The following is a 24046-nucleotide window of genomic DNA, read 5'->3' as shown; positions in this document are numbered from 1 at the left end:
CCCTTCCTCCTATAATCCACAAGCTTTTAAAGAAAGACTTGTATTTACATGGTGCCTTTCACCACCTCAGGACGTCCCAAAGCGCTTTACACCCAACGAAGTACTTTTTGAAGTGTAGTCACTGTTGTAAAGTAGGAAATGCGGCAGCCAATTTGCCACAGCAAGATCCCACAAACACCATTGTGATAATGATCAGATCATCTGTTTTTTTAGTGATGTTGGTTTGAGATAAATATTGGCCCCAGGACACCGGGGAGAACTCCCCTGCTCTTCTTCCAATAGTGGCCGTGGGATCTTTTACATCCACCTGAGAGGGGCAGACGGGGCCTCGGTTTAACGTCTCATCTGAAAGATGGCACCTCCGACAGTGCAGCGCTCCCTCAGTACTGACCCGCCGACAGTGCAGCGCTCCCTCAGTACTGACCCTCCGACAGTGCAGCGCTCCCTCAGTACTGACCCTCCGACAGTGCGGCGCTCCCTCAGTACCGACCCTCCGACAGTGCGGCTCTCCCTCAGTACGACCCTCGACAGTGCAGCGCTCCCTCAGCACTGACCCTCCGACAGTGCGGCTCTCCCTCAGTACTGACCCTCCGACAGTGCGGCGCTCCCTCAGCACTGACCCTCCGACAGTGCAGCGCTCCCTCAGTACCGACCCTCCGACAGTGCAGCGCTCCCTCAAGTACCGACCCTCCGACAGTGCAGCGCTCCCTCAGTACTGACCCTCCGACAGTGCAGCGCTCCCTCAGTACTGACCCTCCGACAGTGCGGCTCTCCCTCAGTACTGACCCTCCGACAGTGCGGCACTCCCTCAGTACCGACCTCCGACAGTGCAGCGCTCCCTCAGTACGGACCCTCCGACAGTGCAGCGCTCCCTCAGTACCGACCCTCCGACAGTGCAGCACTCCCTCAGTACTGACCCTCCGACAGTGCGGCTCTCCCTCAGTACTGACCCTCCGACAGTGCAGCACTCCCTCAGTACTGACCCTCCGACAGTGCAGCGCTCCCTCAGTACTGACCCTCCGACAGTGCAGCACTCCTCAGTACTGACCCTCCGACAGTGCGGCTCTCCTCAGTACTGACCCTCCGACAGTGCAGCACTCCCTCAGTACTGACCCTCCGACAGTGCAGCGCTCCCTCAGTACTGACCCTCCGACAGTGCAGCACTCCCTCAGTACTGGCACCGGGAATGTCGGCCTGGATTATGGGGCTCAAGTCTCTGGAGTGGGGGCTCGAACCCTCGACCTTCTGACCCATGACGAGACTGCTGACACTGACCGGGATCGCCTCCAGCTCCCCCCCCCCGCCCCCGGCCAGTCACACTTCCTTGACTGCCGGGGACTGTTCCTCAGGTCCCGGCTGTGGCCTCGTGCCACCCGAAATCCCTCTCCCGCCCGCCGGGCTGGTAGTGATTCCGGCCGGGTTCAGGCTGAGTTAAAATTGGAGCTTGAGAGTGAGAGCGAAGCGCACACTTGCAGGACCAAGGTGTAATGTTGGGCCATGAGCAGAGATTACTCAAGTTGTCACTTTCTAAAGGATCCATCCCTCCCACTGGTGCAGTCTGCAGCCTCAGACAAAGAACAGGAAATTCCATTTTGGAGTTGCAATGCAAGAAGTGCTTTTTTTATTGCAACACCAGAAAAGCAAATTGAACCCGTGACCCCCTAACAGAGTGAGAGAGAAAGAGAGAGGGAGCGAAACAGAGAGAGAGAGAGAGAGAGAATAACAGAGCGGTAGAGAAACAGAGAGAGGGAGAGAGAAAACCAGAGAGGTAGAGAAACAGAGAGGGGGCAACCAGGGAGAGAGAGAGAGAAACAGAGAGAGGGAGAGTGAAAAACAGAGAGAGAGAGCGAAACAGAGAGAGGGAGAGAGGGAGCGAAACAGAGAGAGGGAGAGAGAAAACCAGAAAGGTAGAGAAACAGAGAGGGAGCAAACCAGAGAGAGGGAGAGAGAAAACTAGTGAGAGAGAGAGAGAGAGAAACAGAGAGAGGGAGAGAGAAAACAAAGAGGGATGGAAAGAAATAGGGAGAGAGAGAGAAAAACAGAGGGAGAGACAGAGAGGAGAGAGAAACAGAGGGAAGGAGAGAGAGAAAAGGAGGCGGGGAGAGATCAGAGCATGAAAGAAATAGGGAGAGGGACAGAAACAGAGAGAAAAAAAGAGAGACCAGACAGTGTGAGAGAATGAGACAGAGGAACACAGATGGGGCATAACAGAATTAGATGCTAATGGTTTTATAAAAAAACTCAGGCCTTGAATACATAGAGGGCTCCAGCAGAGGGAAAAAGAGAATGTACACGTGTATGTGCAGGGGTATGTATCTCTCCTCGCTCTTCTCCTCTCTCCCCTCCCATTCCTCCTCTCCTCTCTCCCTTCTCATTCCTCCTCTCCCCTCCTCCTCTCCCCTCTCCTCTCCCCTCTCTACTCTCCTCTCTCTCCCTCTCTGCCCTTTCCTCTCTCCCTTCTCACCGCTCTCCTCTCACCTCTCCACTCTCCCCTCTCTCCCTCTCCTCTCTCCTCACCCCTCTCCCCTCACCCCTCTCCACTCTCCCCTCTCTCCCTCTCCTCTCTCCTCACCCCTCTCCCCTCACCCCTCTCTCCTCTCACCTCTCCCCTCTCTCCTCTCCCCTCTCTGCTCTATTGTCTCTCTCCTCTCTCCCTTCTCTCCTCTCCCTCCCCTCTCCTCCCCCTCTCCCCTCTCTCCTTTCTCCTCCCCCTCTCCTCTCTGCTCCCTCTCTGCTCTCTTCCCCTCTCCCCTCTCTCCTCCTTCTCTCCCCCCTCCCCTCTCTCCATCTCCCCTTCCCTACTCTCTCCCCTCTCCTCCCCCCACTCTCTCTTCCCCCCTCTCCCCCCTCTCCCCTTCCCCCCTCTCTCCTGTCCCCACTCCTCCCCCTCTCTCCCCTCTCCCCACTCTCTTCCACTCTCTCCCCTGTCCCTTCTCCCCTCCCTCTCCCCCCCTCCCCGTCCCCTCTCCCTCGCCCCGTCCTCTCTCCCCTCTCTCCTCTCCCCTCTCCTCTGTCCCCTCTCCCCTCTCCTTCTCCCCTCTCGCCTCTCCCCTTTCCCCTCTCCTCCCCCCTCCCCTCTCCCCCTCCTCTCTCTCCACTCTCTCCCCCTCCACTCTCTCCCCTCTCCCCCCTGTGCCCTCTCTCCCCCCTGTCTCCCCTCTCTTCTCTCCCCTCTCCCTCTCCTCTGTCCCCCTCCCCTCTCTTCTCTCCCCTCTCCCCTCTCCTCTGCCCCCTCTCCCCACTCCCCTCTCTCCTCTCTCCTTTCCCTCTCCCCTCTCTCCCCTCTCCCCTCTCCTCTCTCCTCTCCCCTCTCCCCCTCCCTCTCCCCCCTCCCCTCTCTGCTGTCTCCTCTCTCCTCTCCCCTCTGTCCCCTCTCCCCCCTCCCTCTCTCCTCTCCCCTCACCCCTCTGTCCCCTCTCCCCCCTCCCTCTCTCCTCTCCCCTCTCCCCTCTCCCCCCTCCCTCTCCCCTCTCCCCTCTGTCCCCTCTCCCCCCTCCCTCTCTCCTCTCCCCTCTCCCCTCTCCCCCCTCCCTCTCTCCTCTCCCCTCTCCCCTCTCCCCCCTCCCTCTCTCCTCTCCCCTCACCCCTCTGTCCCCTCTCCCCCCTCCCTCTCTCCTCTCCCCTCTCCCCTCTCCCCCCTCCCTCTCCCCTCTCCCCTCTGTCCCCTCTCCCCCCTCCCTCTCTCCTCTCCCCTCTCCCCTCTCCCCCCTCCCTCTCTCCTCTCCCCTCTCCCCCCTCCCTCTCTCCTCTCCCCTCTCCCCTCTCCCCCCTCCCTCTCCCCTCTCCCCTCTGTCCCCTCTCCCCCCTCCCTCTCTCCTCTCCCCTCTCCCCCCTCTGCTGTCTCCTCTCTCCTCTCCCCTCTCCCCTCTCCCCCCTCCCTCTCTCCTCTCTCCTGGTGCTGATGTTGACGCTGGGCTGATCCTGTACTCAGATTTCATTCTCTCGCTTCTGGCAACTGATTGGCTGATGGTCCTGCTCAGTGGGAAAGAGCATCCGACACAGAGCTGGGCTCGGAATAAGAGCTTCAGGCAGTACAGGGACCGCAGTCAGTCAACAGGAGCAGAGACCTGACACTGTGTAACATCAGGGACTTTGTTCAAGGTGGGCACTGAAGAACAGGACATCTCCTGAGGTGAGAGGACAACACCTGAGATCAATATTCAGAAGTCCACTGCACAATCGGGTTTAACCAACGCAGGCTACTTATCTTCAGAAAGATAGTGTTAGACTCTAAACCGAATATCATATTCACTGACTCCCAGGCGAGCACTGTGCATCTATTCTGCTGGTTGGTTGGAAAATCTTTTACCTCCAAACCTGGTGACGTGGGTTGCTAAGGACAATGAATAAATATTTTTCTTAAACTTCACCGAGGCTCTGAGATCGAAAAAAACAGGTCTGATGAAACTTAAAAAAGGGAAGAAGTTGTGAAGCAGTGAAAAAAGTGTCCAATCTTAAGGTGATTGGCAAAAGAAGCAGAGGGGGAGATGAGGAGAATGTTTTTTACGCAGCGAGTTGTGATGATCTGGAATGCTCTGCCTGACAGGGCGGTGGAAGCAGATTCAGTAATAACTTTCAAAAGGGAATTGGATAAATACAAGAAAAGGAAAAATTTGCAGGGGCTAAACCTCTCCGCCTCTCTCTCCTCCTTTAAGACGCTCCTTAAAACCTCCCTCCTTGACCAAGCTTTTGGTCACCTGTCCTAATATCTCCTTATGTGGCTCCTTCAAATTTTGTCTGATTTACGCTCTTGTGAAGCGCCCTGGGACATTTTACTACGTTAAAGGTGCTACATAAATGCAGGTTGTTGTTGGCGTTGGGAAAGAGCAGGGGGGGTGAGGCTAATTGGACAGCTCTTTCGAAGAGCCGGCACAGGCATGACGGGCCGAATGGCCTCCTTCTGTGCTGTATGATTCTATGTTTGTGCTTTCTTTTTTGCAGATGTAATCTGAACGTCCCAGGTCCTGGTGAACTGGAGAAATGGGACAAAACGGCAGGCCGGAGCTCTCCGGACGATGCTTGCAGGACAGTTCCAGGTAGAGTCCCAGCCAAGTCTGTGTTTGAGTGAACTCATTTTTTAAGGGCGTTGGAAACCCGGGGAGCTTTTACCACAGTTTAGAAACTCGACTCTTCCTTTAAGGTCCGTTGCACTTCTGGAGTGAGGGGCGAAAGAGACCCTTCAAACCCAAATCCTGTCCGGAATCTTGTGAGAGACTAAACATTATCTTCGCTCTTGGATGAAGCCTCGGAAATGACCTGCCGTGACCCTGCTTTGTGTCTAGGATCGGATTTAAGATCTCCCTTTGATCTCACTCGCTGCTCGGGCAAGAAAGGCGCATCAACGGTAGACCGGTAGGGATGGTGAAGTCTTTCTAAAGGGACTGTCATGGGGTGATCGAGGAAAGACATTCAGAGGGATATTGGAAACAGTCACTGAGAACGTTTACTCTCTGTATACACTGGACTGCGAGGTGCAGGGACTCAAAGACAGGCGGAGAAACCTTTATCACAAGGGGGATTGTCCAGTCCAAAGCAAAATGAAGCCTTTCAATGAATCTGGGGTCCCCAACGCCTCCAGCGTCAATGGGGAGACTTACGACGCCAGTAAGATTGTCATACCGTCGATCTACGCCCTCGTGTGCTGCGTCGGAGTGCTGGGGAACGCCATGGTCATTTACGTCATCCTGAAGTACGCCAAGATGAAAACGGCGACTAACATCTACATCCTGAACCTGGCGGTGGCCGACGAGCTCTTCATGCTGAGTGTTCCCTTCTTGGCCACTTCCGCAGCGTTGCAGCACTGGCCCTTTGGCGCCTTGATGTGTCGGATAGTCCTGAGCGTTGATGGAATCAACATGTTCACCAGCATATTCTGCTTGACGGTGTTGAGCGTGGACCGGTACATTGCCGTAGTCCATCCCATCAAGGCAGCCAGTTACAGAAGGCCCACGGTGGCCAAAACCATTAACATTTTCGTCTGGGTCTTGTCCCTGCTCGTGATTCTGCCCATCATAATCTTTGCGGGCACGGTGCCCACTGTGGATGGAGTGGTGATCTGCAACCTGCTGTGGCCTGAGGCCGCCTGGTCCAAAGCCTTTGTCATCTACACGTTCCTCCTGGGCTTCCTCCTCCCGGTCTTCGCCATCTGCCTGTGCTACTGCCTGATCGTGGCCAAGATGAGAGCCGTGGCCCTCAAGGCTGGCTGGCTCCAGCGCCGGAAGTCTGAGAAAAAGATCACTAGGATGGTGATGCTGGTGGTGGCAGTCTTCGCCATATGTTGGATGCCCTTCTACGTCATCCAGCTGGTCAATGTGTTCCTCTACCCCCCGGACCCCACCGTCACCCAGCTCTTCGTCATCCTCAGCTATGCCAACAGCGGCGCCAATCCCATCCTGTACGGCTTTGTCTCCGACAACTTCAGGAGGTCTTTCCAGAGGATTCTGTGCTTCAGGTGGCTGGAGAGCGGCCTGGAGGAGCCGGTGGACTACTGCGCCGTGGCTCTCAGGAGCAAAGTTTGCCACCCTAAGGACTTTCAGCAAGACTGCCTGGGCTCAGAGATGGTCTACAGGAACGGGACCTGCACGTCAAGGATGACCACCTCATAAACACCTCAAGAACTGAAGTACGGACCAGTCACGGTGAACTTAGAAAGATCCTGGAAACTGCCGCAGTCAAGAGGCGGCTGTTTACGTGTTTCCAGTCAAGGCCAGCCATCCTGTCACTTGGAACTCAACTAACGGACAAAGACATGCATTAAATTGAGTTCCGTCTTTAGCTCTATAGTGAGTCTCTTCAGACCGGCCGCACCAACCCCAGAATCCGCAGCACAAGCCAACCTCGCTTGATAGGCCAGTGATCACCTGGATGCTGATGCTGGTGGTTCCAGAGATGGATTGTGCTCTGGTCCGTATGTTTTAGTAGTTGTACACTGCCACATGTGGTACTAAAACATATAGGGGGGCAGTTTTAACCTAACCTGCAAATCGGGATGCTGACAGGATCGGGGGGCATCGCTGGCTTTACACCCCAACCAATTTTACTCACCAATGGAGGGTAATATTGGGCTTTCCACCCAATCCCATAGGTTTCCCGTCCGGTGAGATAGGTTAAAATTGCTCCCCTGTAGATTACAAGGTGCCAGGCTCCACCCCTGAGTCCGTGCTAAGTTAGCTGATCTTAGCCAGGACAGAGGTTGGGGTGGGGCTGCTGTAATTAACTTCAGTGCCCTTGGGCTAGGAAGGATCAAAAATCAGGCAGGGTTCCCTTAACTCATCATTATGCCTACTACACAGAGTTCACACGTTGGGTGAGGACAGGAATCAAGCTTGCCTGTGCTTCCTCACCCAGCTGAATAGCCTGCTGACACTCAGGTGTCAGCCCTGGCTCTGAGTCAGAAGGCCATGAGTTCAAGCCCCCACTCCAAAGACTTGAGTGCAAAATCTAGGCCGATACTCCCAGTGCCAGTACTGAGGGAGCGCTGCACTGTCGGAGGTGCCGTCTTTCGGATGAGACGTTAAACCGAGGCCCCGTCTGCCCTCTCATGGCCACTATTGGAAGAGGAGCAGAGGGAGTTCTTCCTGGGCCAATATTTATCCCTTATCCAACATCACTAAAAAAAACAGATAACCCAGTCATTAACACATAGCTGTTTGTGGGATCTTGCTGTGTGTAAATTGGTTGCCGCGTTTCCTACATTACAGCAGTGGCTAAACTTCGAGGAGTACTTCATTGGCTGTAAAGCGCTTTGTGGCGTCCTGAGGTTTTGAAAGGCGCCGTATAAAGGCAAGTCTTTCACTGTCAAAGCTCCCGCATTTATGTATTTATGTGAGTAATCAGAGGGCAGCAGGTATGCTGGATCCCATTCCCCAGTGAGAGCCATCGCCTTAAGGAGAGGAGGGAGTATAATTGGACTGTTGCTTTTGCTCTCCAGATCTTGGAAACACTTAAACAGTAATGAACTGTGGATTTATCTGCAACAAGAAGCTCAGGCCAAACGCTAGATATCTGGTTGTAAATCAAAGTCCTTGCCAGAGGTAAGAATTGACAGGAATTTCTATTTTGGCCTCTTTTGGGGTGAGATTGTAGTAACATCTGCTTTATTTTTTTACAGTACATAAATGGGCATTTTTTTGATGGGTCCAAACTGAGAATCAGAGTCCAGAAATATAATAGATGGAGGACCTGCACTGTGTGTGTGTGTATGTGTGTGTGTGTGTGTGTGTGTGCATGTCTGTGTGCGTGTGTGTGTGTGTTTGTGTGTCTGTGTGTGTGCATGTGTGTGTGTCTGTGTGTGTATGCATGTGTCTATGTGTGTGTGTCTGTGTGTGTATGCATGTGTCAATGTGCGTGTGTCTGTGTGTGTATGCATGTGTCTATGTGCGTGTGTCTGTGTGTGTATGCATGTGTCAATGTGCGTGTGTCTGTGTGTGTATGCAATTGTCTGTGTGTGTCTGTGTGTGTATGCATGTGTCTATGTGCGTGTGTCTGTGTGTGTATGCATGTGTCTATGTGCGTGTGTCTGTGTGTGTATGCATGTGTCAATGTGCGTGTGTCTGTGTGTGTATGCATGTGTCTATGTGTGTGTGTCTGTGTGTGTATGCATGTGTCAATGTGCGTGTGTCTGTGTGTGTATGCATGTGTCTATGTGCGTGTGTCTGTGTGTGTATGCAATTGTCTGTGTGTGTCTTAGCTGCGGCAAAATTATAAACCTATTCATAAAGATTAGACTACACCAAGTGCACAGAGCAAACCTTCCCTTATAGCGTTAGTTGTTTGTGCCCCAATCTCCCACCCACCCTTCTCATCCATTGAAGGCACTGACTCTCACTAGGATACACCCACTCTGGTATCCCAGCCAAATGGCCACACGTGAGAGCCTGGGCGAGATATTCACCTCTGGGGGGCATCACATCATTGTCCATACATACTCCCCCAGGCTGGTTTGGGAATAAGGGAAAGTGTATCCAAGGTGGGAGGTGGTCCTAAGCTAGGAGGTACAGTGAACTGTGAATGCCTTCATCCCAATTACCACCCAGGTGAATCACGAAGAAAGTCCAGCCATGATTCACTTGTGTGGTACCTGGGTCGAAGGGACTGAGTTACGATGGTTACACCTGGATAAACCTGGGTTAAGTCCCCGAAGATGGGGATTGACAGTGTCGAAGGTCAATGACACTTCCTTTACTCTGATTCTAACCCCGTGCTGTACCTGCCCTGGGAGTGTTTGATGGGACAGTGTAGAGGGAGCTTTACTCTGTATCTAACCCTGTACCTGCCCTGGGAGTGTTTGATGGGACAGTGTAGAGGGAGCTTTACTCTGTATCTAACCCGTGCTGTACCTGCCCTGGGAGTGTTTGATGGGACAGTGTGGAGGGAGCTTTACTCCGTATCTAACCCGTGCTATACCTGCCCTGGGAGTGTTTGATGGGACAGTGTAGAGGGAGCTTTACTCCGTATCTAACCCGTGCTGTACCTGCCCTGGGAGTGTTTGATGGGACAGTGTAGAGGGAGCTTTACTCTGTATCTAACCCGTGCTGTACCTGCCCTGGGAGTGTTTGATGGGACAGTGTAGAGGGAGCTTTACTCTGTATCTAACCCTGTACCTGCCCTGGGAGTGTTTGATGGGACAGTGTAGAGAGAGCTTTACTCTGTATCTAACCCATGCTGTAACTGTCCTGAGAGATGCCTAAAATGGGAATTGTTCCAGCAATAACGTCACTCACCTCAATAAATAAGCAAAAGGAAAATCTTAAAATAAAAATTCTACTTTGTTAAATCCTGGATTGATAAACCTCTATCTGGAAGTAGCATATCTGGCAAGCAGACCAGCATCCTTTGTGTTGCTCTTCGCTCCTCCCATGAAGGTCCTACTCTCACTGATGCCGCCTGGAACTGGCTGCCCTCTGATACCTCATCCACATGGTGAGTGTCAGCAGACTATTCGACTGCGGGGGCGTCACACCACTCACGATGCCTTGCCTCACCCAATGTGCACGCACACTCGCCCTGTCCGGTAAATGTGGCTGGACAGCGATCTGGAACGGGAACCCTGGCTGATCGACTCCTTCACCACCACCCGCCCCCCCACCCCCCACCTCCATCTTAACTGCAGAGGCAGTGAGGTAAAACATAACGCCCCCGACTCTTGTCCCCGGCACAAACCGGTGAGGGGCCTTCCTAGCCTGCGTGGCTCAGTACAGACCCTGGGCCGTGCAGCTGCTCTCTGAGCTTCCACGGGTCGCAGTCCACAGTTTCCAACTAACGACGACTGCCGACATAGCACCTACCTGACATTCCCCGCTGTCAAGCAGTGATGCCAAGTCGGGTATGTGATATGTGTTCATTATTGCTTCCAGTAACAATCTGTTCATGGTCACGTTGCTTTATATAAACACATGCACAGCTGGGCAATGATTGAGGAAATGCTCCCGACATAATTAACTTTATATTCCCTGTATTTATTTTAATTTTGTGTGTGTGCCTTTTTGTAATATGTTTGCAATTTATGGAATGAAAATATCACCGGCCTTTGGTGCCCTTTTGAGGGGCGTGTGTGTATTTGTGTGTGTGTGTGTGTGTGTGCGGGATGGTCATTGCTAAAGATGATTAAAGGATTCAATAGGATAGATCGAGAGAAACTATTTCCTCTGGTGGGGAGAGTCCAGAACAAGGGGGCAGAACCTTAAAATTAGAGCCAGGCCGTTCAGGGGTGATGTCAGGAAGCACTTCTTCACACAAAGGGGAGTGGGAACCTGGAACTCTCTCCCCCCAAAAAAGCTGTTGAGGCTGGGGGTCAATTGGAGATTTCAAAACTGAGATGGATAGATTTTTATTGGGTAAGGAGGCTATTAAGGGTTACGGACCAAGGCAGATAGATGGAGTCCTGATACAGATCAGCCTTGATCTAATTGAGTGGCGGAACAGGCTCGAGGGGCTGAATGGCCTCCGCCTGTTCCTATGTTCCTAAACCATGTAATTTGGGTTTGGAAAGCTGTATAGGCTTAAAGGTTAGAGAATATTTTGGATTTGCTATGTCTGTCGCTAGGGTGTTATGCCCTGGGCACCAGTTGCCATCAGGTACCTCACCCGAGCAGTAAGTCTATACAGCGACACACGGCAGGCTATAGTTATAGCCTTATCTTCGACTTGTTTTCCCTTCGAGCACAGACTTGACAAACTCCCCATCTGATTCTTCATTGTGACCATATGTTACGTTGACACCGGAAAGTGGAAAAGCATCAGATTCAGAAGTAGGTGTCAGTTGTGGCTCAGTGGGTGTCTCTCTCTCTCTCTCTCTCTCGCCTCTGAGTCAGAAGGTTCGAGCCCCCACTCCTGAGACTCGAGCCCCATAATCCAGGCCGACACTCTGAGGGAGCGCTGCACTGTCGGAGGCACCGATTTTCGGATGAGACGTTAAACCCGTCTGCCCCTCTCAGGTGGACGTAAAAGATCCCAAGGCCACTATTTCGAAGGAGAGCAGGGGGAGTTCTCCCCGGTGTCCTGGGGCCAATATTTATCCCTCAACCAACATCACTAAAAAAAAACATGATCTGGTCATTTATCACATTGCTGTTTGTGGGATCTTGCTGTGCGCAAATTGGCTGCTGTGTTTCCTACATTACAACAGTGACCACACTTCAAAAAGTACTTCACTGGTTGTAAAGTGCTTTGGGACGTCCTGAGGTCATGAAAGGCGCTCTAGAAATGCAAGTCCTTTTTTTTTGTTCTGGGAGGTGCAGTGAATCAGACACCTGGGCTGGCAGAATGGAGACCCCCCCCCCCGCTCTCTCTGCTGGCTGCGTGAAATGGGTAAGGGGCACGAAATCCAAATCCAAGGCGTGGAAGGAGATGAAAGTGAGTGAACAATGGGGGCGTGATTCACTTGTGTCCCACTAACTGCTAGATGTTATGTTAAACCCGTGTTAGAAACTTCACCGTGTGTGCCTGTGTGTAGAGCTGTGTTTAATCTGGTCTGTGCTCTCGATGGGGTATTGTATTACCACAGGATGATGCTGCTCTGGAGCTTACTATATGAGGAAACAAGATTCATCTGCTGTTGTTGTTGCACTTGGTGGCGTCCCAACAAATTCCAGCAAAATAAAGCTTGCTCCGATTAAGTTTCCACCCTTGCAGTTCATCCTTTCCTCGGGGAGGAAATCTGCCTCTATTTCAGTCAATCAGCAGCCCAGCAATCACAGTACTAATTTGCAGGAAATCGAGCATCCCCAAAAGCACGCTGCAGTACCGAGGGATGAAGTGGGAGGAGGGTTGCCGGCGCAGATCTCCCCGGTGTCCTGGGGGGACTAACGATCGTCCCTCGACCAACGCCACCAGAAGAACACATTAAATGGTCATTCACCTCAACGCTGCCCTTGGGATCACGCTGAGCGCAAAATGGCTGCCGCGTTCAACTGTGCAACAACTGTCGCCACACTTCAGAAGTAATTCGGTGCGCGTGAAGATCTTTGAGACTGAGAGGCGATACGATGCTGTTTGAACGTAAGTCTGCTGCTCCAGTGTTGGAGCTTAGAGGAACGCACTCCATCCACTATATGGTCAAAGGAGTGTGGGGTTGGGCAGGAGCCCCACAAGTCCCTCGTGCACACGATGGCCAGTTTGAGCGATATGGTGGAGTGTGGCAAGGGGGACAAGTCCCGTGATCTAGCATGGTTAGCGTGAGTGGCTGTAGGTTTACACAAGAGGTCCTGGAGATATTGAAGACAGTGATTGTCTGAGGGGTAACTGGGAGAGCAAACCATTGGCCCAGAGTTGAGACAGATACAATAGACAGGACAAACATAGCAATCAATCCTAGACTGACACGGAAACAGGCCATTCAGCCCATCAACCAAGTGTCGATGTTTTACACCACATGAGCCATCCTGTCTAATCCCACTCTCCCCCTCACTCCCCATACCCTTTAATATCCCACCCAGTCTAATCCCACTCTCCCCCTCACTCCCCGTACCCTTTAATATCCCACCCAGTCTAATCCCACTCTACTGCTCACTCCCCGTACCCTTTAATATCCCACCCAGCCTAATCCCACTCACCTGCTCACTCCCCGTACCCTTTAATATCCCACCCAGTCTAATCCCACTCTCCCCCTCACTCCCCGTACCCTTTAATATCCCACCCAGTCTAATCCCACTCTTCCCCTCACTCCCCGTACCCTTTAATATCCCACCCAGTCTAATCCCACTCACCTGCTCACTCCCCGTACCCTTTAATATCCCATCCAGTCTAATCCCACTCTCCCCCTCACTCCCCGTACCCTTTAATATCCCACCCAATCTAATCCCACCCTCTCCTCACTCCGCGTGCCCTTTAATATCCCACCCAGTCTAATCCCACTCTCCCGCTCTCTCTCCCCGACCTCACTCACGCCCTCCTCAGTCTGCACACTCTCCGTACCACCTTGCCCTCCAGCCTGAGATGCAAGACAAATGAAGAGAAGATTAAATCCCCTTCCCCCCCACCCCAAAAAATAAGATCCTGATGATTCCTGAATTAATTTCTTGTACAATTGATGCTGAAGCTGTTTGGAATTCAGTCAGTCAGCACCTGCTGTGGAGATAAAATGCAAAGAATCTATTCTGGAGACGAGAGGGAAGATCAGACCTCTGGTAGGTTTGATCTCCGCACCTCCTTTGAAACTGGTTTCACTTCAAGAGGATAATGAATTCATGCTGCAGCTAGACTTGGAGCTAAGCAGAGAGTCTGCTCACAACCTTCTCAAGGAAGTAGGGCCACCCTGAAAATAATCCACGACAGCAAAAGGCCGCGATTCTTCGAGGGTTGCGTGCACAGCGCAGAATTCCTTCACAGTTCACGTGGCTCAGTCTCACACTGGCTGGGATTGTCCAACCCCATCACAGGCCCAGGGTGAAGGAGCTTCGTGCCTGTGTGTGTGTGTGTCCTTTTAAAAGAGGCATTGGTAAGCACTTCATAGCTTGAGTGTGGGAGCAGCTATAATGTATTCCATGCTGTAACGTTGATGGGATTCTGACAACATACTGAGCCAACTGGACAGCTATCAGCTGTCACATATCGTTTAAATATTGTGGAGCCTCAGCCTAGGGTTGCCAACACTGCTTGGACGTATTCCTGGAGCTTTCATCACATGACCTCTCAACGCCCCACTCCCACCATTGGTCACCCCACATGTCCATCCTTTCCAATTGGCCTTCCCGCGGCCAATCGGAAAGCAAACAAGACTCTTCGTTATCCGATTGGATGATTCGTAACCGTCAGTCAAACAGCCTGTTTTTTCCCCCTCATTTTCAATATTTTTGTAACTAATAAATGAAAGTCTTCTAAGAATTTTTTTTTAAAAAACACCCCATTTTATTTAGTGCCCTCGATCATTTTTCTCCTGGGGTGTTTTGCTCGCAGCGGTGTCCTGGAGGTTAACCCTCAATTCCTGGAGACTCCAGGTCAACCCTGGAGGGGTTGGCAACCCTACCTCAGCTCTCAAAGTTGGCTGTTTTGGATTGGTCTGCGGCTAGGATGAGCAGTAGCTAATGGCGTTACCTCTCCCAAGCCTCCTTAGCGACCCAACGCCTGGTCACCATCCAGGGAAAGAGAACTGGGAAAAGATGGGTGCTCTAAAAGAACGATCACAACCAGTTGGTTCTGCACGCTGGGTTCTGAATTAAGCAGGAGGCAGACTGAGATATTACAGCGCAGGAGCCCCTATAGGTTCGTGACCAGGTGAACGGAGACAGAGTATTAGAATGTATAATTAGAACAAACCGATATAAAACAAAGGAGCATCATAGTATTCCTGCACAAGGCCTTGGTTAGGCCCCATTTTAGTAAACAGCGTCCAGTTTTGGTCCCTTCACACGGCAGGAGAGATCGAGGCCCTGGAAAAGGTTCGGAGGAGGGCCACCAGATTGATGCCGAGTTTAAAGGCCCCTCAGGTTCTAGGCTCAGAGAACTGGGTCCTTTTACTCTCGAAAGACCGAGACTCCAGCGAGATTTGATTGGAGTATTTAAAATGATGAGGGGTTGGGACTGAAAAAAGATGGGTGCTGTAAAAGACGGTATCCTCTTGTCGATCCTGCCCTCGGGCTGGCTTGTCAGAGACTTGTAGAAGATGAGCTGCCATAATGCTTCCAGGGACTTGTGAACAATTTGTACAGTCTCTTCCACTCAACCTCATTTTGGGGATTAAAACATTTAACGTGGTAAATAATCCCTGAGCCAAAGTTCATAAATTGAAATAAGAACCAGATTGTTCAGACTGTTCTGGAACTTGGAATCCAGAGTCTTTGGTTTGGGCCTCAGGCTTTAATCCGGGCCTGAGTGGCCCAATCCCAGTTGGCATGGAGACAGTTTACGAGCATACGGGGAGAAATACAGAATCAGTGAGGGGACAGTTGGTGCCTTGAGCTTGTCTCGTTCACCCTCGAACTTACCCCCATCGCTATCAGCCCACACAAACTCCTGGGAGACAAAGGGGAGGGGTCAAAAAACCCCAATAAACTTCGGCCAATTTGGGAAGAACACTGTTAGAGTTCCTCTCCCTTCCCTGGGTGGCAGTCACGCCAAGCGGCAGGTGGTCGTGGTGCTGATAACCGGTGCCCGCCCCTGGTCGCACCGCGTGCCTCTGTAACTGCTGAAACCCCATCACCTCCCCCCACACCAGACTACCCTCTCGAACCCCCGCACCGCAGCCAATCTACACTCGCCGCGCGATCTGCCAAGCTCGTTCCGGAGGTCGTCGTGTGCACCCACAGGCAGAGTGCTGGGGAGTTCTCACCCGGGGATTCAGCCTGTAGATCAGTGGGTCTCTCTCTCTCTCTCACCTCTGAGTCAGAAGGTTGTGGGTTTGAGCCCTCACTCCAGAGATTTGAGTCCCATATTCCAGGCCAACACTCCCAGTGCCAGCATGGAGGGAGTGCTGCACTGTCGGAGAGTCAGTACTGAGGGAGCCCTGCACTGTCGGAGGGTCAGTACTGAGGGAGCGCTGCACTGTCGGAGGGTCAGCACTGAGGGAGTGCTGCACTGTCGAAGGGTCAGCACTGAGGGAGTGCTGCACTGTCGGAGGGTCAGTACGGAGGGAGTGCTGCAATGTCGGAGGGTCAGTACAGAGGGGCAGTTAAACCAAGGTCCCGTCTGCCGTCTCAGGTGGACACATCACCCACAACCCGAGAACGTTTTAAACTAATGACTAAATGGTTGTAAAGACTTCCACTGATGTCTTGTTTGGGGCAGCTCCTTTAAGATCGTGATGACATATAAATGGCTACTTTGGCTGAGAGCTACACTCACAACAAAGGCTATGGGCCCCGACAACATCCCAGCTGTAGTGCTGAAGACTTGTGCTCCAGAACTAGCTGCGCCTCTAGCCCAGCTGTTCCAGTACAGCTACAACACTGGCATCTACCCGACAATGTGGAAAATTGCCCAGATATGTCCTGTCCACAAAACGCAGAACAAATCCAATCCGGCCAATTACCGCCCCATCAGTCTACTCTCAATCATCAGCAAAGTGATGGAAGGTGTCGTCGACAGTGCTATCAAGCGGCACTTACTCACCAATAACCTGCTTACCGATGCTCAGTTTGGGTTCCGCCAGGACCACTCGGCTCCAGACCTCATTACAGCCTTGGTCCAAACATGGACAAAAGAGCTGAATTCCAGAGGTGAGGTGAGAGAGACTGCCCTTGACATCAAGGCAGCATTTGACCGAGTGTGGCACCAAGGAGCCCTAGTAAAATTGAAGTCAATGGGAATCGGGGAAAACTCTCCAGTGGCTGGAGTCATACCGAGCACAAAGGAAGATGGTAGTGGTTGTTGGAGGCCAATCATCTCAGCCCCAGGACATTGCTGCAGGAGTTCCTCAGGGCAGTGTCCTCGGCCCAACCATCTTCAGCTGCTTCATCAATGACCTTCCCTCCATCATAAGGTCAGAAACGGGGATGTTCGCTGATGATTGCACAGTGTTCAGTTCCATTCGCAACCCCTCAGATAATGAAGCAGTCCGAGCCTGCATGCAGCAAGACCTGGACAACATGCAGGCTTGGGCTGATAAGTGGCAAGTAACATTTGCGCCAGACAAGTGCCAGGCAATGACCATCTCCAACAAGAGAGAGTCTAACCACCTCCCCTTGACATTCAACGGCATTACCATCGCCGAATCCCCCACCGTTCACATCCTGGGGGTCACCATTGACCAGAAACTTAACTGGACCAAACATATAAATACTGTGGCTACAAGAGCAGGTCAGAGGCTGGGTATCCTGTGGCGAGTGACTCACCTCCTGACTCCCCAAAGCCTTTCCACCATCTGCAAGGCACAAGTCAGGAGTGTGATGGAATACTCTCCACTTGCCTGGATGAGTGCAGCTCCAACAACACTCAAGAAGCTCGACATCATCCAGGACAAAGCAGCCCACTTGATTGGCACCCCATCCACCACCCTAAACATTCACTCCCTTCACCACCGGCGCACTGTGGCTGCAGTGTGTACCATCCACAGGATGCACTGCAGCAACTCGCCAAGGCTTCTTCGACAGCACCTCCAAAACCCGCGACCTCTACCACCTAGAAGGACAAGGGCAGCAGGTACATGGGAACAACACCACCTGCACGTTCCCCTCCAAGTCACACACCATCCCGACTTGGAAATATATCGCCGTTCCTTCATCGTCACTGGGTCAAAATCCTGGAACTCCCTCCCTAACAGCACTGTGGGAGAACCTTCACCACACGGTTCAAGAAGGCGGCTCACCACCACCTTCTCAAGGGCAATTAGGGATGGGCAATAAATGCCGGCCTCGCCAGCGACGCCCACATCCCATGAACGAATTTTTAAAAATCACCCGGAAGGTGGGTCAAGCATTCGTTTACACTACGCTGGGTTCCGAATTAAGCAGGAGGCAGACTGAGATATTACAGCGCAGGAGCTCCTATAGGTTCATGACCAGGTGAACGGAGACAGAGTATTAGAATGTATAATTACAACAAGCCGATATAAAACAAAGGAGCATCACAGTATTCCTGTACAAGGCCTTGGTTAGGCCCCATTTTAGTAAACAGCGTCCAGTTTTGGTCCCTTCACACGGCAGGACAGATCGAGGCCCTGGAAAAGGTTCGGAGGAGGGCCACCAGATTGATGCCGAGTTTAATGGCCCCATACTTCTAGGCTCAGAGAACTTGGTCCTTTTCCTCTCGAAAGGCCTAGACTCCAGCGAGATTTGATTGAAGTATTTAAAATGTTGAGGGTTTGGGACTGGATCCATGTGGGCAGATTATTTGAATGAGATAAGTTAGGGAGAAACAGGGGACTTGTGTATAACAACAACAAACTGCGCCTTTAACATGGTAAGACGTCCCAAGGCGCTTCACAGGAGCGTAAATCAGACAGAATTTGACACCGAGCCACATGAGGAGATATTAGGACAGATAACCAAAAGCTTGGTCAAAGAGGTAGGTTTTAAGCAGTGTCTTAAAGGAGGAGAGAGAGGCGGAGAGGTTTAGGGAGGGAATTCCAGAGCTTAGGGCCCAGGCAGCTGAAGGCACGGCCGCCAATGGTGGAGCGATGGGAATCGGGGAGATGCACAAGAGGCCAGAATTGGAGGAGCGCAGAGATCTCGGAGGGTTGTAGGGATGGAGGAGGTTACAGAGATAGGGAGGGGGGCGAGGCCATGAAGGTATTTGAACACGAGAATTTTAAAATGGAGGAGTTGCCAAACCGGGAGCCGATGTAGGTCAGCGAGCACAGGGGTTGATGGGTGAACGGGACTTGGTGCGAGTTAGGATACGGGGGGCGGGGGGCTACAGAGTTTTGGATGAGCTCAAGTTACAAGAGCAGGGACCTAGGTTAGATATTAGGAGGTGGTTCTTTTCGCAGAGAATAATGGACCTCTAGAACAGGCTGCAGGCTCACATGGTGGACGCTGATTCGCTGAATTCCTTCAAGTGAGAGCTGGACCTTCTTCTGGCTGGGGTGGAGATTTCCTGGTACAAAAGGTAAATACTGCAGGACATAAATCAGGGTCAGAGTGTTCTCCTGGACAAGTTCCATCGCCCAAGGGGGTTGGAGAGGAATTTCCCAGATCGTCTTTTTCCCCAAATTGACCCGTGAGGAGGGGACCTGTACCCCAGTGAGAGGCAGCATCTTCAGGAGAGGAGGGGACCTGTACCCCAGTGAGAGTCGATACCTTCAGGAGAGGAGGGGACCTGTACCCCAGTGAGAGTCGATACCTTCAGGAGAGGAGGGGACCTGTACCCCAGTGAGAGTTGATACCTTCAGGAGAGGAGGGGACCTGTACCCCAGTGAGAGTCAGTACCTTCAGGAGAGGAGGGGACCTGTACCCCAGTGAGAGTTGATACCTTCAGGAGAGGAGGGGACCTGTACCCCAGTGAGAGTCAGTACCTTCAGGAGAGGAGGGGACCTGTACCCCAGGGAGAGTCGGTACCTTCAGGAGAGGAGGGGACCTGTACCCCAGTGAGAGTCAGTACCTTCAGGAGAGATGGGGACCTGTACCCCAGTGAGAGTCAGCACCTTCAGGAGAGGAGGGGACCTGTACCCCAGGGAGAGTTAGCTCTTTCTGGAGAACTCTTGGCTGGTGAAGTATTTGGATGTTTAAGATAAACATCTCGTGTTGAAATTCATTCTTTCAACAAAAAGAAACTCTTGGGCTGAATGGAGTAGTCCAGAGCTGCTTGTTGATTTAATGGTCCCCTGATCCTTGCCTAGTCCCAGAAGCAGCTGCAGATACGTCTCCAGCAAATCCCAAGAACTTGATTTCCTAATCTATGTAATTAGAACAAATATAAACTACATTGTTGAGACTCCAGCAAAATTACTGATGATTGCGATTGGCCCTGTAGGGAGAATTTACTTGGTTTTTTATATATATAAAATCATTCCTTTTATAATAGAATTTCACCTCATGTAGGGCTGCTGGGGATATGTTGGTCTTGTTCCATATCGCTTTATCACATCCCATTAACCCCAACTGCCTGTTCCTGAACCAAGAGGCTCCAAATTGGGTATTGAGGTGAACTGATTATATCTGGCATTCTGTGGTGAACGGATTCCATTTTAAGAAAGAACTCCCATTTCTACAGCGTCTTTCACCGCGTCCCAAAGCACTTTACAGCCAATGAAGTACTTTCTGAAGTGTGGCCACTGATATAATTTGAGAAACACAGCAGCTAACTTGCGCACAGCAAGATCCCACAAACAGCAATGTGATAATGACCAGATCATCTGTTTTTTTAGTGATGTTGGTTGAGAGATAAATATTGGCCCCAGGACACCAAGGAGAACTCCCCCTGCTCTTCTTCCAATAGTGGCTGTGGGATCTTTTACATCCACCTGAGAGGGGCAGACGGGGACTCGGTTTAACGTCTCATCTGAAAGACAGCACCTCCGACAGTGCAGCGTTCCCTCAGTACTGACCCTCTGACAGTGCAGCGCTCCCTCAGTACTGACCCTCCGACAGTGCAGCGCTCCCTCAGTACTGACCCTCCAACAATGCAGCACTCCCTCAGTACTGACCCTCCAACAGTGCAGCGCTCCCTCAGTACTGACCCTCCGACAGTGCAGCGCTCCCTCAGCACTGACCCTCCGACAGTGCAGCACTCCCTCAGTACTGACCCTCCGACAGTGCAGTACTCCCTCAGTACTGACCCTCCGACAGTGCAGCACTCCCTCAGTACTGACCCTCTGACAGTGCAGTGCTCACTCAGTACTGACCCTCCAACAGTGCAGTGCTCCCTCAGAACTGACCCTCCGACAATGCAGCCCTCCCTCAGTACTGCCCCTCCGACAGTGCAGCGCTCCCTCAGTACTGACTCTCCGACAGTGCAGCACTCCCTCAGTACTGACCCTCTGACAGTGCAGCACTCCCTCAGTACTGACCCTCTGACAGTGCAGTGCTCACTCAGTACTGACCCTCCAACAGTGCAGTGCTCCCTCAGAACTGACCCTCCGACAATGCAGCCCTCCCTCAGTACTGACTCTCCGACAGTGCAGCAATCCCTCAGTACTGACCCTCTGACAGTGCAGCGCTCCCTCAGTACTGACCCTCCGACAGTGCAGTGCTCCCTCAGAACTGACCCTCCGACAATGCAGTGCTCCCTCAGTACTGCCCCTCCGACAGTGCAGCGCTCCCTCAGTACTGCCCCTCCGACAGTGCAGTGCTCCCTCAGTACTGACTCTCCAACAGTGCAGCGCTCCCTCAGTACTGACCCTCCGACAGTGCAGCACTCCCTCAGTACTGCCCCTCCGACAGTGCAGCACTCCCTCAGTACTGCCCCTCCAACAGTGCAGCCCTCCCTCAGTATTGCCCCTCCGACAGTGCTGCGCTCCCTCAGTACTGACCCTCCGACAGTGCAGCACTCTGTCAACCAACTTTACTAAAACAGCTCATGTGATTGCTGTTTGTGGGATCTTGCTGTGCGCAAATTGGAGGATACTTGACTGGGTTGTCCAGGCTTTGCTCTGTTTAATGGTGAACACGAGGTCGATCTATGCTCTGCCAAGCTGAGAATTGTGGGATACATTGGAAGGGAGCCATGTTGGAAAATCACCGGGCAGAAGCGTAGTCAACACCAGGGGCTAGGTCAGGTTTTAAGAGAGTCTAAATTGTAGTTATTAATGGTTTTTACTAAGTTTTTCTTATCAGTGAGGCCTTCATAGAATTACATTGAATTTACAGCACAAAAACAGGCCATTCGGCCCAACTAGTCTGTACCGGTGTTTATGCTCCACATGACCTCTGTCAGGTCACCCCTCAGCCATCTCTTTTCTGGAGAAACGTACCCCAGTCTTTCCTGAAGGTTTGCAGTTAGATTTTTTTTTCATTCCTTGTTACAAGCGTAACTAGTTTCGTTTTTTCTTTCTCTCTCTGAAATGTTGCACAGCCGAGCGAACTATCAGCCTGATCTGCTCAGGGAGGGAGGCCTGTTAAACACTCTTATGCTGTGAGTCAGCTCGATGGCTGGCGTGAGTAGGGAGGGGTGGGAGGGAGGGTTAGGGAAAATCAGTGTCATTGGCCCTGTATCATTGGCACCAGCCGTGCAACAACTTGCAGTCCAAGCTGGGGAGGGCCTTGCCTCTGGCACGCGATGGTACTTCAATAAGTAGGGCCAACAGCAGTGCATTGCTATGTTTGGCTCCCGGACCCAATAAAAGCTTTAAGATTAGAGCCCAAGAACAAGTCCAAATGGCTCCAATGTTGTCTCTCTCCACCCCACTTAACTTTAATAGCAAGAGAATGTTGGTTCTTAAAGCCATTGGCCATCCTGTTTGAGATTTATAGGTAGGCCTGGGTTGTGTCTCTCCGCCAGAGTCTGCTCCGATGTGGTGTCGGCCTCGATAACTTTAACTTAAAGCCACTTTAGATGCTATGAGAAGGCAATGGCTTGAAATGGTCGGGCGTTCCTTAGTGAAGGGGGTGAAGACCAGACACTGAGAAGGAGATGGGAGAAGAGTTAGGGGGGAGGGAGCGACTCAACGCCTCAGCCCATCTGCTCCTGAAACCCCTCATTCATGCCGTCTGTCATCTCCAGACTCGACTATTCCAATGCTCTCCGGGCCGGTCTCCCACCTCCCGCGCTTCATAACCTTCAGCTCATCTGAAACGCGTATCCTAACTCGCACCGAGTCCCGTTCACCCATCACCCCCTGTGCTCGCTGACCTACATCGGCTCCCGGTCCGGGAACGCCTCGATTTTAAAATTCTCCATCCTTGTTTTCAAATCCCTCCATGGCCCTCGCCCCCCTCCCTATCTCTGTAACCTCCTCCAGCCTTACAACCCTCCGAGATCTCTGCGCTCCTCCAATTCTGGCCTCTTGCCCATCCCCCGATTCCCATCGCTCCACCTTTGGCGGCCGTGCTTTCAGCTGCCTGGGCCCTAAGCTCTGGAATTCCCTCCCTAAACCTCTCCGCCTCTCTCTCCTCCTTTAAGACCCTCCTTAAAACCCACCTCTTTGACCAAGCTTTTGGTCACCTGTCCTAATATCTCCTTATGTGGCTCGGTGTCAAATTTTGTCTGATTTACGCTCCTGTGAAGCGCCCTGGGACGTTTTACTACATTGTGTTTGAAATCAGTGCATGGGGGGTGCTGTTGAGGAGTTGGCGGAGGCCAGTGAGCACGAATAGGATAACCGCCCCCACCCCAGTAAGTGAGAAACATTCTCACAACAACAGAAGCCCAGGGAGAGAAAATCCTGGGTCCCAGATAATGACATCTGGATGTCCAACGGGGCCATTATAAACGCATCATCACCCACACATTTCAACCTTTGACCTTTTGACAGGGTGGGTTGCAGGGGAGTGCTGGGGTGGAAGTTATATTACAGTTTATATAAAGCTCTGGTCAGACCCCATCTGGAGAGACTGGGTTCAGTTCTGGGCCCCGCACCTCAGGAAGGAGAGATTGGCCTTGGAGGGGGTGTAGCTCAGATTCACCAGAATGATACCGGGGCTAAAAGGGTTAAATTACGAGGACAGGTTGCAGAGACCGGGCTTGTATTCCCTCGAGTCTAGAAGATTAAGGGGTGATCTAATCGAGGTGTTTAAGATGATTAAAGGATTCGATAGGGTCGATAGAGAGAAACTATTTCCTCTGGTGGGGGGAGTCCAGAACAAGGGGGCAGAACCTTAAAATTAGAGCCAGGCCGTTCAGGGGTGATGTCAGGAAGCACTTCCTCACACAAAGGGGAGTGGGAATCTGGAACTCTCTCCCCCCAAAAAAGCTGTAGCGGTTGGGGGGTCAAATAAAAATTTCAAAACTGAGATTGATAGATTTTTGTTGGGTAAGGAGTATTAAGGGTTACGGAACCAAGGTGGGTAGATGGAGTTAAGATACAGATCGGCCATGATGTAATTGAATGGCGGAACAGGCCCGAGGAGTTGAATGACCTCCTTCTGTTCCTATGGTAACAAGCTCGAGGGGGCTGAATGGGCCTACTCCCGTTCCTATGGTAACAGGCTCGAGGGGGTTGAATTGGCCTACTCCCGTTTCTATGTAACAGGCTCGAGGGACTGAATGGGCTTAATCCCATTCCTGTGTAACAGGC

The 24046-nt window shown here is 52.0% G+C and overlaps 1 protein-coding gene across 1 annotated transcript; it reads left to right on the top strand.

Moving 5' to 3' along the window:
- The first annotated feature begins 5267 nt into the window (after positions 1 to 5267).
- Positions 5268 to 6605, top strand: sstr1b (somatostatin receptor 1b). The gene has a single exon (XM_067975480.1). It carries the CDS (start codon positions 5538 to 5540, stop codon positions 6603 to 6605), a length of 1068 nt encoding a protein of 355 aa, XP_067831581.1. The 5' UTR covers positions 5268 to 5537.
- Positions 6606 to 24046: the final 17441 nt, after the last annotated feature.

The sequence above is a fragment of the Heptranchias perlo genome, chromosome 43 (assembly GCF_035084215.1).
Source record: "Heptranchias perlo isolate sHepPer1 chromosome 43, sHepPer1.hap1, whole genome shotgun sequence".
Classification (NCBI taxonomy): Eukaryota; Metazoa; Chordata; class Chondrichthyes; order Hexanchiformes; family Hexanchidae; genus Heptranchias; species Heptranchias perlo.
Note: the sequence above shows the minus strand (reverse complement) of the source record. Positions and strands in the feature narration are given on the sequence as shown.

What these genes read in the sequence shown, in the direction of transcription:
- sstr1b (XM_067975480.1), top strand. Translation starts at nt 5,538, where the DNA reads ATGAAGCCTTTCAATGAATCTGGGGTCCCCAACGCCTCCAGCGTCAAT.